Source organism: Gobius niger (genome assembly GCF_951799975.1).
Source record: "Gobius niger genome assembly, chromosome: 17".
NCBI lineage: Eukaryota > Metazoa > Chordata > Actinopteri > Gobiiformes > Gobiidae > Gobius > Gobius niger.
Window position 1 is genome coordinate 14848290 of NC_136868.1, and position 20112 is coordinate 14868401.

Sequence of the window (20112 nt, forward strand, 5' to 3'; positions counted from 1 at the left end):
TTTGTGCAGATAAAGGCACAATGAGGACTGGTTCTGCCAGACAAATACATCAGATTAATAGAACAGCAGCTACAAAGCAGCAAACAGGTATTTGAAACTGCTGGTGCCTCTGGAGTCTCCTGAACATCAAGGTGTAGGACCCTCCAGAGGCTTGCGGTTGTCCGGCCTCCCCTAAACTGTTAATTGATTGCTGACGAGCAGAAACTGCACAATACCATCCATGAGTTTAATTTAAAAAAATGTATGTCACTGAAATACAATTTGCATAATAATTGTTAACACAGTGTATAGTAGTGAGGTATCAGTAGTGACTCGACCAGTTTGTGCCCCTCCTCATGCTTTAAGTGGCTGGTTTCATCTCCCCAAAACAATTTATTGTATGGCATTGCATTGTGCAAACTTCGACAGCTTCTCATAGACGTAACTATAAGCTGGTATCGACAATCGACTGCACCCACGCACTTGTTAAAACTGCCAGTTACCGATTTAGACCACAGGAAGAAAGTAGTTTCCTGTGCCATTTTTAGACTAAGTGTGTGATTGGGAGATGCTGAGTAAAAAAACAGGTAATTTTGCTGCTGTCTGTTTCACGAGGACAAAGTCAGCGGGGCTTTGTCAGAGAGACAAATGTAAGCTCTTGAAATTACAAATGACACACAGAGCACTAAAACCACACACAGGATGTTAACTCAGTAAACATTCATGAAGACAGTGAAGTATAAGCATGTCTTAGAAAGGAATGAGTCAACATTTTCACACAGGACATCTTTGCAGGACAAGCTTTTTGAAAAGTAAAGTTCGCACAGACAGATTGGGTATTTTTTGTCATTGTTTAAGATAATGAAATTACACAGAGCTCGGTTGCTAAATGATTAAACACAGTGCTGCATTGATTTTAAATTTATTTGTATTTATTTATTTATTAGGGACATGTGTGAACAATAAACATGTACCACACTACAACATTTATAGCCAAGGCTAATTTGCAATGTCCGTCCTTAGAAGGGCTTTTCAAATTCACACTGAAATAACGAGTCTAAATGTATTGCTAACAGTCCATTCATGTACTATTCAACTTCATAGGGACACCTGTTGATGCCCTCTGTGCTAATGTAAAGCGGCTGCACGATGAGAGGATCACGCTGCAGTCCTTACTGTTGCCCGGGGAGTGGAACAACAAATAGACTTGTCCAAATAAATAGCTCCTTATGAGTGTGTTGCTTGGACGGGCTGCTATGTGTTTTTAATGGGCCCACACGCACACCACCAGCTTCGAGGGGCCGGGCCATTATCAGGCTCAGTGCAGGGATGTGGGGGCAGGAACACCAGGGGGGCTTATAAGGCTGAACACTCACGAACTGCAAAGTAGACTCTGGGTCGACACTGAATCAACAGTTGTATTACAAAAGTATGAGACAACTGTACAAGCACTGGGTAAAAAGTAATGGGATCATTCTTAAACCGTGCAAAGGGCAGGGAAAAGTGCCAGCTAAAATACAGGGGTTGTGCCTATTGAATCAATACCAGCCGGGCCCCTCAAAGCTGTTAAAGCAGAACTAAGTAACCTGTTTACCTTACTAAATCCTTTTCATAGTCCCTCTGGGGGAAATACAAGTGTTGATGGAATGATTGGGGTGGTCTTTCATCTCCCCCTGGTTACTCTAGCCAGAAAACCACACTTGCAGCTTTCCCTGCTCCGATACACACTAATGGAATCACGAAGAAGAAGCTAAGCTAACTGTTTGCTAGCGCCCCTTGAACAGTATTTACAGCCAAGTTTGAGTGAAAAAAAATATCTCCATTGTGTAATTGGATGTACAACATCCCTCTCTCCTTTGTCTTTTCTGTCAGCGTAGTATTTACTCTCACGGACAATTAATGAGTAAAAACCCGTAAGATGCTACGACACCTGCAGTGGTGCTTATGGCCTCTCGGGGCATGAGTTGCTTAGTTCTGCTTTAAATGTGATTCAAAACTCATTTCCGTGTGAAGAATCCGAATGCTAGGAATAAGTTTGGACCAGACCGCTATCAATTTACAATTAACAAGCTAATTTTTCGGTTCGAAGGCCTTAAAGTAATAAACAATTCTCTGTAATAAACAACATAATAACAAGTAACTGGGGATTAATTATTCATTTTTCATAATTGAAAAAACAGCCAACGCACAAATGAATGTGTGTGGTGTTTGTGATGCTCCTGCCTCTGAGGAAAGTGTTACTGATGAATGAGATCGATGGTGGTATTCCCTCAGGACGCACACTAAGTAAGAGTCAGCCTCTGAAATGATTGTTATCCTGACAGAGGCTGAACAATGGCCTCCACAAATATCGAGCTGGCGTTAATTTCTCTTGCTGACTGAAGTGCATGTTGTTATTGTCAAAAGTTCGCCTGAAATGACCCAAAATCCACAGACATCCATTTAAAAAGGGCGGCTCATTTAAATTACTTTTAAGATAAATTTGCGCCGGGAAACATACTCTTTGTTTGGTGGAAACAACACAGTGGGTGTTTAATTTTCCCAAGGTCAAGTGTCAAGTAATTTGATAAACACCGCAGAACATCCTTCATGCAAATTTAGTTCAGTCATTTATGAAAAACAGTTAATACTAGACAAATCATACTTGTCCATGTTTGCACAACAGGATCCCAAAGTCTGACTGATAAGATTTGATACCATCTGCTTTCATCCTGTAGTGCTGACCCCCAATTTCACTCGGGACTCTTTAAAATGTTATTAACTTTTATAATAATTTAAGGTGCTGGTTTAATGACGTGAGTTTGGATTAGGGATGCACAATATATTGCAAAAAATATAGTATCGCGACATTAGGTGATGCAATATCCGTATCGCAAGAAGCCACAAAGGCAAACTCAGCCAAAAACAAGTTAAACATTTAATAACTTACAGTAGTTCAGTTTTAGTCCTGTTGTGGTCCTGATATCGTCTTTCTTTAAGTCTTCTTTTGACACAATTTGCTGAATAACTAGTAACTTACGATTGTGTTTAACAAGAAGGAAACATGTCATGTTGAAATGGTTTAATGTAATATCGCAATAATATCGTTTTCGCAATATTGCACAACCGTATTGCATATGACAGGCTTTAATGCTTTTGAAAATATGACTTATTTAGAAGGAAAACATCAGTTACATAATTATCATTTTATTTCAATGATTAATTTGATTTTTTTAAGCTGCTGACAGGAAGTGACATAGATAAAGGTAACGTTTCCATAGTAGATTGACTCATTACTCATTGACTTAACATGGTCGGCATGGTTAAAAGTTTAAACAGTTTAAAATTGTTTGCCTTCATCCTTAGTGTCGGTGTCCAATAAGGAAGTGAAGCTATAAACACAAAATCACAAAAATGGCCAAACTTAAGAAAGCTGGCTACAATCTTTAGCAAAATCTGTTTTAGCAAAAAATGTGTCACTTTAAGTTAGAATGCTCATTGTCCACTGCTGTCACTCTGCCTCTGCCCAGGGACTACAGATGAAAAAAAATAGCTTGTAGCTATCTCTGGTCCATGCAAAACACATTTGTTGCGCAATGTCCATGTCAAATACCTGTTACAAGGTCACAATAACAAATTTAGATATACTGAGGCAGGAAAGTATCGCGATAAACGATATTATTGACTAACGATACTGGATATTGTCAACTTTCTGGTATAAAAATGCCAGTAAACCTTTGTTAAAAAAAAATCATAGTTTTACAAAGAAAAAATAGGAGGGATATGCTAATACATGTACAGGCCATAAAAATATAGCTTTTATCTATTATCATTATTTATTGAATGATAAGTTGATATAGTAATTATCGTGACAGCCCTACCTGTTACTTCAATGCCTAGTTTTGATACTGTATATTGAGATTTGAACCACTGCTGTAGACAATACGTTTAACTACTTTTAAAGTGACGTACAAGTTTCATGACTCACTGTTTTTACAGGTCACTGATATAATGCATCGAGCCTCAGTATAAGGTCCATCACAGTGTGTCAGTCTCTTTCATTAGTCTGATGCCCAGCTGGCAGAGCCTCTGGACAGTGACACTTATAATTAAGGAGTCATCAACTTCCTAACGCTAAGCTTTTCAAAGAGGCTTCTGCCAGCCCTCGCAATTACAGGACTCTGGCTGAACAATGTCCAGCTTAACCGTCCTGCTGACAGTAAACAGAGTTAATGCCAGCCAGTGTAGATGGCGACTGTGGTTTAAGTATGATCAAATCCAAGAAAAGATGGTGGACTTAGAGCTAAAAATACCCATCTCTCGGAGTTAGCCATTTCACATTATTTCTTAAACAAGGCTGAGTGCATAATGCAGGACCAGTGCACGCTGCATTTGCGAGAGGAAGCTCAGGAGCAAAGGCTAAAGAGGACATCTTTTCAGTGCGACAAGTCACCCATTATAACCAATAGCAACAGGAAAAAGGACTGCCTTAAGCTGGTTATAAAAATGTCCTTTTTTTAGATACACGACTGTGCCTTCATGCATGTAATTGTCTGTACATATTTAGAGCAGTCTGTGCACTATGCAGCATTAGTCCATGGGAAACAGCTAGCACATCAAGCTCATAACAGAGCAATGTAGATGATAGTTATAGTAAATTCCTACAATAACACTGGACCAGTAATACTAATATACAGATTAAAGCATGTTGTGGCCTATTCAAAAGAATTCAGGAAACAAATGAGAAACAATCACTACGTACTTACATTCAAAGCTTTGCACGAGAAACTATATAAACTCACAATAACCTGTAATCCCAAAGCAGGCCACATAAACGTTACTTTGATTATTGTATCATTTAATAGTGATCAGTAAAATGCCAAAAGAGGGGAACGCATTAACTCACATTTCAGCGCAAAAACAATGCAGCGTGTTTTTGGGTCAGTCGGTCAGTCACTGTCACTTTACTCTGTTTAATCTCAATCCTCCTGTCCCGTCATGCCAGACTAACGGTCCCGGATTAGGGCGAGATGATGACACAGGAGCAGGTGCAAAGAGACACGCAGCCAGGGTGTTTGTAGGCCCGCTGCTGGTCCAGTGCGTGGCATGTTTGTTTTGTTCCGTTTCGAGATATTTACTGATATTCTGAAAGCGACGATCACAACGGAATAGAGGGCATGAACTTACATAATTTTCACTCTAAACAAAGCCCTCAATGTTCCAGACTAAGCGTCAACACAAATAATAACAAACGCCATAACACTTATTTGGCTTCTGTTATCACGCTGTTTCCAAGCAGTGACACAATCTGCATACCCTCTATATCCATGCGAGGACACGCTGCCACCTGGGAGCTCCATCTTTTGTCTTTTCGCTCACGGGGCCAAGATACATGTCGATAAAATGTCAGGTAATGTCAGGCCATCTCAGCTAATGATTCCAGGCAGATCAAGCTCGTTCCTTTCACTCTTCTCTTTGTCTGAATTTAATAAAGTCTTCAATCATGGCTTTGTTTGGACTGAGCATTAAGGCTACACAATTAATCCAAGCTACAATTAACAAAAAGCAAACAAAGCAGTTATTCATGTCATTTTCTCGCCAAACTAGACCTGTCACAATAATAATTGACTTATCCTTCAGTAAATGACAGGCAAACAATATATTTTTGGGCTCAATATTTATCAATTTTTTCATCCTATTTTTTATAGTACTTCAACAATTTTATTTAAGGAAATTGGTTTTGTTTTATTCTTTATTGCAACTTGTGTTATTTAAGACAACAAGGGTACAGGTACTTAAAACTATTTCAGATAAAAAACAAAAAACAAAGGTCAAACTGAACATTATTTGAAAGTTTTGGGAGAATTTTAGTTTTAATTTGACAACATTTGTTAACATTGTACTTACTTAAAGCCTCCTAACCCCCACCTTCGGCAAAATCTAAAAACTTCTTGAAAAAAGTGTGGAAATAGCAACAAAAAGAGACGGAAAAAAAGGATGAGAATGCAACAGAAGAGCGACAAAACGTGACAAAAATCAATGGGAAAATATAAAACGTAATAACACCTTAGGAGCACTTCGACATCCGTATTTAGGGGAAACGTGGAAGAGTTTGGTCGCTTCTAACTTCACCCCCGTTTGGCCCCATAGAAGAGAGAAGGAGAGGCTAAATGCTAACAACATCTTTGGTCTTTTTGCGTGACTGAGCTCACGCACAAAGACCAGACAGGTACGCATCAACTGATCTAAGCTTGGAGGGGGGTTAAAAGTGCTTGTAAGTGTTAAAAACTGAAGTAGGGGGTACACAGACAACCACTAACGGGTCCAAGGAGTCCGCAAGACAAAAAAGGTTGGGAACCACTGATTTAAGGTATGTTAAGACATACTTTTACACAAGAGATTAACGTGATTTCCATTTTTTTTTGTAAAAAAAAATCATAAAACGATTTGCACTAATAATAGTATTATCGCAAAATACTGTATTCTTGCCTCATGTAACCTCCACTGGGTCTTACTACGTGTCAAACCTGCTAAAACTCTTCAAACATGTTCTGAAATGGATGTGGTTCTTGTGCAGCTCTACTACGCAAGAGTTCATAAACCTCCGACTTTTAGATTTTAGATAAGATAAAAAATAAAAAAAAGTTGAGAAATGTCTAAAATAAGACATGAGGCCAAATACTCAAGCGTTTTCTCATATTCCTTATGTCTAATGGTCAGTTATTGAGCTGTAATATAATAAAGAGTAATTGTAGGAGCTGTTTTTTTTATGTTACTCAGGATAATGACTCAGCCACTTGTTTGCCAGTGTGTATTTCAGTGGAATAGCTTGAGCCTGATGTTTCTGGCTAATGACTGTGGAGTCTGTAGAACGAAATGCTGTGTCAGACTTGGTGTTCCTCATCGCCCCAGAGGGAGGTCTTTCTGCTCCGACAGACTCACCGCACTGGACGGAGGGCAGAGCTAAAAACAGATAAGTCCTCTCCGGGCTAAATCATCATAAACACACAACTCCTGACGCTCTTATGCAATATTTGTATGCTTTTCATTACTGAGCGGCTGGATAAGGGCTCAGCTTGGAAGTGCTAGAAGGTTTTAGATGTGTGCAAGTAAAGTCATCTTGGGACAGAGGGAAAATTATATAATAATTCTGCTACAGAAAAGCAACAGGAATAAATTTGTATCAGAAAAGGCTTAAGGAGATGCACCCATCAAGCTGACTAACTGCAGATCGATCAATCTATTCCAGTGCACCGTTCAGGGAAATAAGTAACTTGCCACACCAGAAAGGAAAACCCCCGTGTACGCTGCTCTAATTTGATCTAATGTAAGTGTGCGCCTCTTTGCTGTGCTTTTCTGACAAATGTTCAGTGACATGGCCATTATCCTCGTCTGACACGGTCCTCTCCTCCAGCCCACACCACATCGCTGCCATTTCAGTCTGTGCTCACTGTGTAGACGATTACACAGCAGTGCGGCGAGGAGCATCCTTTTACATACGGCCCGTTACTCAGCACGGAGCACTCACTGAATTTAAAACTTCTCTGGCTCACGCCTCTCGACTCGGCGCGGCGCCGCTCCGCCCGTGGTTTTCAAATAAAATCCACTGCACGCCTTGAGGGATATCAGACAGACAGACGCTGTGGCTTTTGAAGAAGACAATAACGGAACCTGCTACTGCTGATAGAACTGAGAGTGTTTGGTCAAAATTAAGCTTCAAGAAATGAGGTGGAGTGGTGCAAAAGGCAAAAACCAGATGAATAATAGGTATAAGTAGGTAGGTAAGTAAGTAAGTAAGTAAGTAAGTGCTTTATTCGTCATTGTACAAATGTACAGCGAAATTGTGTTCAGGTGTTAGTCCTGAGCGCCCCACCACTGAGCCGCACCACCCCTGGCCAATCTGACCAGAATGTTTTTGGAGGTCAGGGAAACTGTAGTGCCCTGAGGAAACCTAGCTGGTTGCCTTCAGTCTCCTCTGATACTCTGAAATGATGCACCGCCTCCTGGGTTGGTCCCTGTTTCAGAGCGTGGTGTCCTGCACTGGTCAGCTCCTCCTCCTAACTCTTCCTCCTGCGCAGGTCCCTCCACTCCACAAAAGGGTTTCACCATCTTCTGGGAAGAGCTTAGCAGTTAATCTGTTTTATTCTCCAGTGAACGTCTATTAGGCAGAACAATAGTAGGGACAGAAGGCATGTGTGGCTAAGCTGCGAGTCTTGCCATGATACCTCCTCCTTTGTCCCTTCCTTGTTTTCTGTAGCTCCTCTTGTGACGCCTCCACTAAGCTGTAGGTGTGGGGGACTCTTGCTGCATCTTCAGTGTTTCAGAAGAAGAAATGTGTAAGTCTCAGATGTCTTTAGCTCATAAGCTGCTGCTTGTTTACTATCAGCTGCTTTGGTCAGGATCATCATGGACTCTGCAGTAATAAAAATCCGCCAAACCCCATAAAAACACAGCAACGACGTACAAAAGCATGCTTGTTTAACATAAAGAACATAAATTGAACATAAATATTCAAGATTTTGCTCACACTTTCCCTTGTCTGCCCTGGTTTTACATTGTTATTATCGATCCTTGACACTGTTTCAATAATCAGTCAGCCCATATTTGTATTGTGAAGTTTGTACAAATGTAGCATTGCTTTAGTTCCTTGTCCTCATCGTCAGGAGAATCTCTCGGCTTGGGTTACAGCTGAATACGGCAGTCTCCAGAACGTAAGGACGTTAGATTTAATGCACTGAGAGAATCTGACAAAGGTCCATCTCAAATCATTATCCATCAGAGAGATAAGTGCTTCAAGTGCTCCAACACTTTTGTGGCAAAGGTCTCTGGACAAAGCAGTGCACGGCCCGAAGCATTTCGCAAACCTCTTAGTCGGATTTACTGCATGAAACATTTTTAAACAGATCCATTTTACTCCCAACTCTCTGAACTCAGCAGACACTTCAGCATCTTACCCTGTTATGTCCTTATAGGCATCTACAGGATTCCCAAACAGTGGCCTGGAGTCGGGAAGTATCCATACGTCTATTTCTATTATGCTAAAGTCGGAAATGGTTTAGTTTTTTTCTTTGTATTCTTAAAATCTCTTCAGTCCGAGACTTATAGGGGCTGTAACTTTCTGTATCATAGGCAACCTTTATGAATGTATACTTGATTTTTTCGATTTCCCTCTTCTGTTCAGACATTTGGTGTGAAAATCCCAACGATCATCACTGTAATTTCCTTCAGATGTTCCCAAAAATCATGGACATTGTCTCTCCCCTGACCGAGCTGGCGCCGCGGGCAGTCATTGTGCGGTAATAATTGCATCCGCAGCGGCCTGTGAGGAACGTTTAATTGAAAGCAGCGGGTTATTTTGTTCTCTGAGGGGAGCCGGGACACCGCAGTCATGTGAGGGGAACAGGGGAAAGGGCTACAGCTGCAAAGTCAACGATAAACTTTGAAGCGAAAGGAAACTCAGCTTAATTCTAGAGCAAAAACGTAGCCCAAGACCTGGAGATGGGTTGAAGGATGGGTCATAACCTTGCCAATAGAACAAGCCATGTGTGCGGTACGTAAGCCACTGCGTCACCGGCTACGCTCAATAATACAATGACATCAAACGGCCCTGGCGCTGGTTCAACCCCTACACGGGATCTGCGGAGCGGGACACAGGTAAGGGGACACCGAGAGGAGAGAGGCACAAAGCATCGTGGAAAAAACTAGACGCAGATGTACGGCGATACAGTGGAGGAAAACAAGCCTTTGTGCTTCAGTCAGCAAATGTGACACAGCAGCAGTGCCTGAAGCCGAGCAAAAACAGAGAACTAAAGGGAGGATGAGCAGTGACAAACGACCGGTCTAGACTGGAGACATGCAGAGGAAGAGAGGGGAAGGTGCGGGCAGGAGATAGGAGCCTGTAAGGTGGAGCGTGGATGGATATTTACAGTAAGAATAGGACCGGACAGTAAAGCATTGTAATCAAAAGCGTAATGCAATGTCAGAATATGAAAAAACTAGCATCACATGGTGTTGTTGTGACCAAATCACATTAAAGTATCCTTGCACAGGCCTATATGAGTCTACTTTGGGGCTTGTTTGGTTCAGTTCTGGTTTAGAGTTTGGGGTTTTCTGAACTTAATCCTGTTCAGGGGTGATTTAAAAGTGGCTTAGTCCAGGTTAGTTTAGATTCTCCTTGTTCTAGTAGTGGTATAGTTCTGGATGAGCCACGGTTTTAAGTTGGTAGGTACAGTAGGAATATCAGCTATCGGCCATAAAGGAACAGGCCGCTGTTTTTTTCATACTGAAATATGTTCTCACTTAAGCTTAGATGAGTTGATGCCTGTTCCTTTGAAGGGTTATGGCTGATATTAAGTACCCGGGAGGACATGTTACAACTTTTGAAAGATTCTTCACAATTAACTTGAGAATGCTCCTCATCAAACTATTCTGTAGCCATTATTCTGCCACTAAATACTAAGTTGAATTGTAGCCACAGCTGCCACTCTGAGTCACTGGCCCGTCCGACTGCCAGCATTCATTCACTCGCACAAGGAGAGCGAAGCCCACAATATGACAGTCTGCTCTGCACCAGTGGGAGCCCGTATTTCAATGGCTTTTCTTCCTTTCATAAGATAACCTGCTCTTGTAAAGGACACGATACATGCATGAACAATTGTCATTTTGAAGTTTATAAATAAACTCCCTCAATTCACTTCGAGTTCCCCTCTATCCTCATGTACTGGGTTCTAGTTTCAACATTAGCCCTGTTTTGGTTCCCGTCAAAGTTTTTTTTTTCTACCCTTCGTATAAATATTAATTACAGAGAACTATCACCACCAGCAGTCTTACGTAATGATCCCCACACATCACCTGCTTCTGTCACATTGTGCAGTTCTAATTGAAAGCGAAGTCTCAGCGTGTGCTTTTCTAACCAGCTGTGACTCGAGCACAACGTCATATTCGCACATTTACAGTGGAGCCAAAGAAGCAGCAGCTTTACGGACAGACCTGACGTTATGAGTGACGTGGAGACCGGTCTTTTACAGCTGGAGCCCAAAATAAATCCAATTCAGTCACACGGTATAAAAAAAATACTGAAGAGCACAGAAAATAGGCAAGGAACTTAAGGAAGGAGGGTTTTGATTGAACAGATGTAAAATAAACACAAGTATTCTGAGTTCATCCATCTGACTGGGATTTACACATACAGTGGGAAGAAGAAGTGAACACACCGTTTGGCATATCTCACATTTCTGCCTAAATTGGTCATAAAATGTCTGATCTTTATCAAAATCACAGGAATGATTAAACAGTGTCTGCTTAAACTACTACCACCCAAACATTTACACTTTATCATATTTTTATTGGAAAGAACATGTAAACATTCACAGGAGAGGGAGGAATAAGTGAGTACACCCCCTGAATCTCACTGAACTGCAGCCGATTCACAACTTTATCAAGATATTTTGCAGAAAGACCTGAGACATTCACGACAGCATGGAATAAGTACCCTTGTATTAAATAGCTGGCTGACCCTTCTTCTGCAGCAACGCTCACAATGATCAGGATGAATCTTGGACCATTCCTCTTTACAAAACTCCTGTAGTTAAGTGAGATTCAGAAGGTGTACTTACTTATTCCTCCCTGTCCTGTTAACGCTTACATGTTCTGGCCAATAATTTTTTTTTAGAAAATGTAATATTTGGGTCGTATTAGTTTAAGCAGACACCGTTTAATCATTCCTATGATTTCGATGAATCTCAGACCACATTAAGTGACCAATTTAGGCAGAAATGTGAGAGATTCCAAAGGGTGTGCTTACTTTTTCTTGCCACTGTATCTTGCTGACACCGCCTAAACAAAAATTGGTCAGAAATGTGCCAAAGCTCGGTTTCAGTCTCATTTTATCGATTTTAGGGTAAGGGTTAGGGCTTGATTTGTCACAATATGATGTAAAACAGCCAAAACGTTTAGGATTTTTTGTTGGAATTTACTTGAACACACTGTTGAAATGGCTTAGTGAGAAAAATACAGTTTCACTAAGAACAATGTTACGGCCCCAGGCCTCCAGGCTCCCTCCTTTCTTTTTGTATATTCTTGTTTTCTCCCATGTTAATTTGCTGCTGTGGTCCTGGGCTGCGATTGATGGAGTGCATTGGGGTCCTGGCTGCTGGTTGGGTCTCTGGCTTTGCTGCCGCCTGATTGGGGGAGCAGCTCAACACCTGGGAGGGAGCTCGTTAAAGCCACCTGTGCCAGCCACTCCTATAAAAGGACTCCACCATGGCTCATTCAAGGCTGCTGGTCTTTGTGGCCCGTACGCCATTTTGTCTGTGTTCCTTCGTGTCTGTCATGACTTTCAGTGTTTTCCAGCAACACTTTTAGTTTTAGTTTGTCACTCATTTTGTTATTAGGCCTTTTGTGACAAGTTTTGGAGACACTCGTAAGCTTTTGTCTAGTTGGTTTTGTACACTTGTTTTAGTACCTTGCGTTTGGTTAACCCTCTGTACATATTGTAAGTAGCCTTTGTTCTTATGGTTATTTTTGCCACTCCTTTGTAAAATTAACCTTGAACACTCCTTTTATTAAATTACAACTTTATTTATCCATTTTACATCTTGGTTTTTGTTACTTCCTTTAACTAGCAGAGCCGGGTCGTAACAAACAAAAACATCCGAATAATGAGTCTGTTGTTAACTAGTAACATAAACACATTCTTATTGATTATATTCACCATCGTCTCAACCTTCTCGTGCACCACCTCCTTCATAAAGAGCGTGTGATGAGGCAGATTTTTCTAGTAGGACTTTTAATGGCTTCCTCCTAAGACTGTTATTGGTTTCTCCTGTAAGTGCTCGCTGCAGAGCCTATTAGAGCAAGGCTGCACAGATGATAAGCTATAATTGAAACGTGTCTGCTCTCTCTTCTCTGCAATTTCTAAAAGCAACTCAGCCCCGAGCGACGATGATTTGACAAGATGGCAGCAAGCAGTGTAGTGAAGTCAGAATCATAGTAAAAAATCTCGCTTCAATATATCCCTCCTCTCTGCCTCCCCCTTTTCCAAATGTGCACGTGATGGTGGAGCAGGCACACACTTGTGAAATTACCCCTGGTGCACTAGACACGCGCCAGCAAGCAGCAAGCCAGAAAATAAGAAGAAGAGGGGGGGGGAAAAAAGGCATCTGCAGCCAAAGGCACCCCTCCACCACAGCGCTTCAGAGATGGGGCTTCAGTCAATACCGTGAACAGCATTTGATTCACGAGCCTGTTTGATGTGAAGGTACAGAGCTCGGCATAGTCAGCAGGTTTTTTTTTTGGGAGCAGGAGAAATCCCCAAACCCACTGACAGCAAGTACTCTGACATAACCGAGCGTGGCAGCAGGACGCCTCATGGATTCATCTGCTTGCTGGAGGGGACTGAGAAATATGTTTATGTTTTGATAATTACCATGTCGCATTCTCCTGACATATACTGACAGCTGCCTGGATAAGAAGGCTGGTTCATACAGTAGTGGACTTATACAAGACATCAAAACATAGTGCTATTTCAGATCACTATAAACAAGCTATTGCATAATGATGTGGTGGTAAAGCACTTCAGCAGCTGCCATCAGATGCTCTACTACTTCACATGTTGGCTCCAGGTTTCCACCTCACGCACACAATAACCATGCAAGTGTGGGGTTTATCCTCGCAGCATTAGCTCCACAGCTTTAAGGTGACCCCTACAAATGCAGTCTGTTACTGGAATGTGTTCATGTGACCTTAAACACACGTTAGATGATCAGCTCCTATGGGAGAAGTCACGACAGCGCCGTTTGCACAAACCGCCCCACAAAGGCCTGCATGTTTAGTTCTCATGTTACACTAGTGTCATGTCAAGTTTACCTGCTCCTCATCCGTTCACCTCGATTAGCTGTAGCTAGCGACTAGCACAGATGAGTCGGGACTTTCTGGTCACAGCAGCATCACAAGTGTCAGTGGATCCACGGGGGATAAAATGCTATAAATCACACACGAGCCTGTTAAACTGATGGAAAAAGCAATTACCCATGTCTCCCGCGTCCATCCCGTAGCCGACTCCCAGCTCCGTGTCCCCATCTTCGGATGCTGCGGCCCCTGAGAGCGGACTCCCGTCCCCGGCCTCCGACAGCCCGACCGCTCCCTCGGCTGCTGCCTCCATTCAGCCTCCCGAGTCCCGCAGGAAAAAAAACAGCCGAGCCCCGCGAAGGAAAGACCGGCGGCGACGGACCGACCCCGGTGCAGCAGAGGCGAGCGTGAGTCCTGAGGTGTGTGGCAGCGGTCAGAAGGGCAGATAGGCGAGAGTTATCCGTGAGAGTCCCTTCATGTGTGCGGTAGTCCTGACTCTAGCTCCGCTCCTGTCAGCTCCACTGCACCGACTGCTGCTACTGTCGGAACACGAGCCACTAAACCGTTACAGCTGATGGGACTGCGCTCTGTGGGGCCCCCTAACGGACACAACTGGGACTGCAGCTCTACGACAGCCTCATCATAACACCCAGGCCTATGGAAATACAACTTTAAAGGCACACTGCAACATTTAGATTAGGAGTAGGCGACGTCAGGCCCGGGGGCCAAATCCGGACCTCCAGCACAGAACCTCTGGCCCCAAGATGATTTTGAGAAATATTGTTGTGCAAATGTTAAAGTACTCGATATATAAATAGGGTCAGTATTTTAAAAAATGAGTCAGAACATCCTGCTTGATCATATATAATGTTAAACAGTGACTCTCTGCTGGTGGGTCGGGACCCAAAAGTGGGTCACAGAACCATTTTCAGTGGGTAGCGAGATTATAGGGAACTTTTATTCAATATTTTCCATCTGAAACTGCACGGAAACACTAACTGTGTCTGTTAAAATGAATGCTATTGGGTTGTTTTGATCATAATTTCAGTCTTAATGGGAAATCTACTGCTTGTTTAACAAAAAGTTGTGTTGAAAATACAATAGTTTATACGATATATGACAAATTACAGTTTTATTTGGGTCCTCGGCTCGTCATCCAAGGGTAATGATGAGTCCCAAAGCCCTGCCACTTGGAAACCATTGATGTAAAACATTGGCATTTGTGGAAAATACTTCTTTACGTTAGGCTACAATGTTGAGGTTCGGCCCTTGGATGTTTTGGCAGAGTCTACAAAATCGTCCCTCCACGACGCAAACTTGCCTACCCCTGATTTAGATTATACTGTTGTCATATCATATTGTTGTTGTCTTTATCATGGTTTAAATTTAATCTTCTTATGCATGCCCTTATAGTATTAAGTTTTTATAGTTTATTATTTATCTAAGTTATGTGTTTAAGTTTCATGTTGCACGAGAAAAAAATCCTAGTTGTGAATAGGGATGGGAACCTCTGGGTACCTCATGATTCGATACGATACGCGATACATGGCTTATGATAACGATTATCCCACGACATGCCGATACTGCGATTATCGATATATTGCACAAACATAAACTACGATACATCACGGAAAAAAACATGCTACTTTTAACCTACTGCATATTATTATCATTTACATTTCTTTTCATCTGCTTTGTACCCCTTTTTTCTGTCTATAAATAATCCCCTAATTACACAATGGGTCTATAGATGAAACCACAGTCCTATTTAAAAAGGAATAAATCAACGCCAAATTAATCTTCTCAAAAATATAAAAACTATCATTAAAAGTAAATTATTTATGTGACAGTGTTTGGTTCAAGTGCTAAAAACTGTAGTGCTGCCCCCTGCTGTCCTGACGGAATTCTTGATCATTGTTGGCCTCTGTTGACTGTGAAATCAGTGGCTGCTGCCTCATTAATATTAATATGCATGACGTCATCAAGAGTATCGATATTGGAATAAAAAGGATCGACATTGTATCGTCCCGCAAAACATCGCGAAATTTCAGAAAATCGATATATTGTCACACTCCTTGTTGTGAACCTGTTCATAACAATGGCAATAACAACTTTAGTGATTCTGATTATGCTATTATTGCAGTGGTTAATCAAAAAAATGGAAATTGGAAAATTACATGAGGACCTAACCTATTTAAATCTCATATTTGGCTGCCTTTAGTCAATATCTCCTTGGAGACAAGCTGGAAATGCCTCCGCTCAAAGTGACGTGTACGGTCAGCTCTTTGGAGAGGTGACCCACTCACAGAAAAACACATGTAGAAATGTCTGTAATGAAATAAATACTTGTATTTGTAGGTGAAATGTTACGTGGAGTGGCTTTAAGAAGAAACAAATCGAATGTCTACTTTTGATGGGATAATATTATGAAGTTTTACACCACCAGAATTGGCAATTTTATGGAGCAATTTCAAGTTACCATTGCTATGTTTACAATTACAACATGGGTGACATGGGAAGAGACTATTCCAAACACAAGGATGGAACCAGATAGACATAGGACTTGTTCATGGCGCATTGGTACCAAAGGAAAGGACTTTATTTGTATAGCGTCTTTCACAGACATGGTCACAAAGCACTTTTACTAATAATGACCAATAAGGAAGTGAATTAATAAACATTAAAACATTTATTGTCTAAACTAAATTTGCCAAAGTATTGTTTTTCTACACACCCAGTACATCAGATTTTTATACATACAGGTTTGGTGTATTGGGGGAACAGGCCAAAAACTGTAACACTCCTATTAAACACTGTTATAACATCTCTAATCTTTGTCAGATCCTCCGAAATAATTCTTGGATCCCTTACCCCAAAATATTAGAAAAAGGGGGATGTGTTCTCCCAAACGGATCAAATGATGTACTGCATAAGCCACACTGTGTATTTACTGAATGCAGGCTTGTGACAAATCAATAACTTCACATTTATGTAAGTGCATAAGAAAATCCAATAGACAATTACAGGAACACACATCTTAGTTGTCAGTGCTTTTATTTGGCACAGTACTTGAGTAGTAATACAGGTGCGCTCCTTCTTTGTCTCACAGTGAACTACATTCATACAACAATGCGCTCTTCCCAGGAGTTTTGTACGCTGATTTTTATCAGGCCTGTCCAGTCCAGAGTCTGGGTTTCAGGGCATGCCTTCATTGATCTGGGGCGGGCGCATGTTGTATTGACTAGTTCTCGTAGAGGCACAGAAACAGAGGAAACATGATGAAAGGACAAATAATGAGTGAGTGTGTATTATCGATTAGTCATTCATTCGCGGTGAGATTAGAGGTACTGTGGAAGATCCTTTTCCACCTCCTGAAAACGAACAAGATAAATGCATTTATTAGTGAAATTACACAGACCTATTCTTTTACATATTACAGGACTCATGGGTGAAAACCAGACTTTGAGAGTTATCATTTGAGAAATGAGTTAAATCAAGTGGCACATTTACTTAAATCAAAGTACATACACTTGGGTCATCGAGGGGTCCATATCTCTTCATCACCTGGCCCTCTTTGTTGATCAAAAACTGGAGAGAACATAAAGAAATGTCAACACGGTGTCAAAGCAAATATTTCTATTACACATTCAGTTAAACATGTTACCTTGGTGAAATTCCACTTGATGCTACTGTAGAATTCAAAACAAAAAGACAATGAGTAGTGGTATTACAAATAGGAGTAATGCCGATTTATCGTTAACCTACTTTCCCAGGAACCCTCCTCCATTGGGTTGGTCCTTCAGCCACTTCCACAACGGGTGAGCACCGTCCCCGTTCACATCGATTTTACTGAACATGTCAAAGGTAGCGTTGTAGGACTGGGCAAACTGTTTGATCTGTGCCTCAGTCCCAGGCTCCTGCACAAAGTAGGAAAATCAAAGGGAACAGAACGTTACAAATGCATAAAAACATTAAATATGTTGTTGGTTATCTGGATTAGAGCACCCTGAAACAAGAAAACAACAAGAGACAGCTAAGGTTGAATTGCTAAATGTAGTAGTCACATTTTCTATGCTTATGCAAATACAGAATATTGAGTTGAGAAAGCACCTAGTCGTATGCAAAACCATGTCCCTGCACTATGACTGTAAACTTTGCACAGTGATATTTTATATATATTCAACATATATAATTTGCTCTCTTAAAGTTTTTATATTAATTGTATACAAGATGCCTCTAGTCACTATCTGAGCCTTATCTTATAGAATGTAGCAGATAATAGGGATTAAAAAAAGCTACATTTGATAACCATCTAAAAATTGCAATAACAATATTTACTAAAACATTTCAGCACGGTACGTTCCATTACATTTTAAAAGTATGATGCCCTTTTAATCACATGTGAAAACAAGACTTTAACAATACTAAATCAGGACCAAAACAAGCATAACATTTGACTAAATGAGTAAAATTATGGCTAAACCCAAACATTCAAACATTTTAAAGTTACCATGTGTTTTTGTTTTAGGCTGTGTTTGCAAAAGTGTGTAAATCTCAGTCAGTTGAAAGATCTCAGTGATTGAAATATACTGTGACCTCTCACTTATATAGAACTGACAAATTATTGCATAGGCACTTATGTTAAGTGATCATAACTTGTGTAAAACTGTGAAAGCTGGTGTACCTGGTTCCCAAACTGGTTGGAAGGAAAGGCAAGGATGCGTAAACCTCTCTCAAAGTAGCGGGCGTACATATCCGCAAACTGAGAGTAGTTCACTGGGGTCTTTCCTCATTTAGAGGCGACGTTGGTGATGATGACAACATTGCCCCTGGCAGAACAAGCATATACGATCAGAAGATGGAGACAGTGCAGAACATGCAGCATTCGAGTCAGAAGGTCAGCTTACCTGTATTTTTCCAAGGAGACTAAGTTGCCATCAATGTCACTGGCTGAGAAATTGTAAATTGACGTTGCCCTCTGCCAGTCATCTATTGGTGCCGACTAAGAAAAACACACAACAAATACAACAATAAATACCTTATGTGCTGTGAAACAATATTAATCACCATAATCACACATACTAGAATTTTTGTTTTTTAAACGGTCCCGTACATTAGAGATCCACACAGTCAGTCACTAAATAAAAATGTAGCATTGCTAGAAGGCCTGTATTCAAAACTCTTACCATTGCATGCAGCAACACAGAGAAAAGGACAGTGGACCCTAAGAGACGCATACTGGCTTCCAGTAAGGTCCCCTAAAGGCAGAAAGCGTTCAAAACTCCCCCACGATCAGAAAGACAGAGCCCAAGTCTTATCCAGAACTAAACTCCAGAACTAAACCCTTTTTATACGGATCAGCTGATATTACTGAACAGAGGCGGTCCTTAACATGTACCTAGTCCACAGTCCACAACAAGAACTCATAACTGTTGAGTCACAGCAAACGTGAACACAGCCAGAGTCTGTGTGTCCAGGGCAAAGGACAAATATTAAGAAATAGGTAATCCCTTTATATAAAGTGATTATCATTACAAAGGCAGCAAAAAGGGGGACTGGAAGACAATGTAACTTTCTAGCTGCCAAGCACATGATTAACTATAGATGAATAATAATTAATTCCAGAGTTTGATCCAGTAGAGTATGTCCTTGAAATAGTTAACAAACACAACAAGTTATTCAAATAATACATTTCCAAACTTTTTCCCACGAAAAATACTTTAATTGAGCCGTAAATGCCTTTCCCGCAGAGCATGACAGGTCCACTATGCTAAAAGTATCTATAGATTAATTACAACAATAGTAAAACTAGTATAACAAGTTCCCCTCATGAATTTGGTTACTTAAGAGCTTATCATGCGCCTCCAGCCCCTTCATGATAAGCCGATCAGCAAATACTGGACATGAATGAGGTCAGAGCAGAGGAACACAGCCACAATCCCAAGAATTTACACATTCATCACATTAAAAAGGGCCAAGACCTGAATCTTGTGCACGATCCTCACAAAACACTTGCATAATCTGATATTATAGTCTTTCAAACAGCTGCATCACCCATGAGCTACACTGACAGCAGCTGGAGCGCCATGATGATGCTACACGAGGAGTAAAAGTGTAAACAAGTACATTACCGTTGTGGATAATACAAAGTACAGTACCATGGCTAGAAGCGCCCCAGAGGCCGTCACCGCGCTAAATGTCAAAATAAGACATAAAGGCCTCATTTTTATAATTTTCATCTAATCAATAAGGAGCATTGTTGTTGTCGCTGCTCCGCCCTCGCAGCTTGTTGTGAAACACGAGCCC

The 20112-nt window shown here is 41.1% G+C and overlaps 2 protein-coding genes across 3 annotated transcripts in view; both read right to left on the reverse strand.

Annotated features, from left to right (window-relative positions):
* Positions 1-14361, reverse strand: part of pip5k1ca (phosphatidylinositol-4-phosphate 5-kinase, type I, gamma a) — a 52570-nt gene extending 38209 nt beyond the window's left edge. Inside the window, exon 1 of one of the 2 annotated variants that reach the window (XM_079574678.1) lies at positions 13987-14361. In XM_079574678.1, the coding sequence (XP_079430804.1) occupies positions 13987-14119 (133 nt within the window). In that variant the 5' untranslated portion in view covers positions 14120-14361. The remainder of the gene's footprint in view (positions 1-13986) is intronic. The other variant, XM_079574679.1, reaches the window with a different exon arrangement.
* A 2488-nt stretch (positions 14362-16849) lies between these two features.
* Positions 16850-20080, reverse strand: gpx4a (glutathione peroxidase 4a). The gene is made up of 7 exons (XM_079575339.1): positions 19938-20080; positions 18714-18808; positions 18491-18635; positions 17572-17723; positions 17471-17495; positions 17335-17394; positions 16850-17177 (listed from the first exon to the last, which is right to left on the reverse strand). The coding sequence occupies exons 1-7, from the start codon at positions 20043-20045 to the stop codon at positions 17145-17147; spliced, it is 618 nt and encodes a 205-aa protein (XP_079431465.1). The 5' UTR covers positions 20046-20080; the 3' UTR covers positions 16850-17144.
* Between the last annotated feature and the right edge of the window lie 32 nt (positions 20081-20112).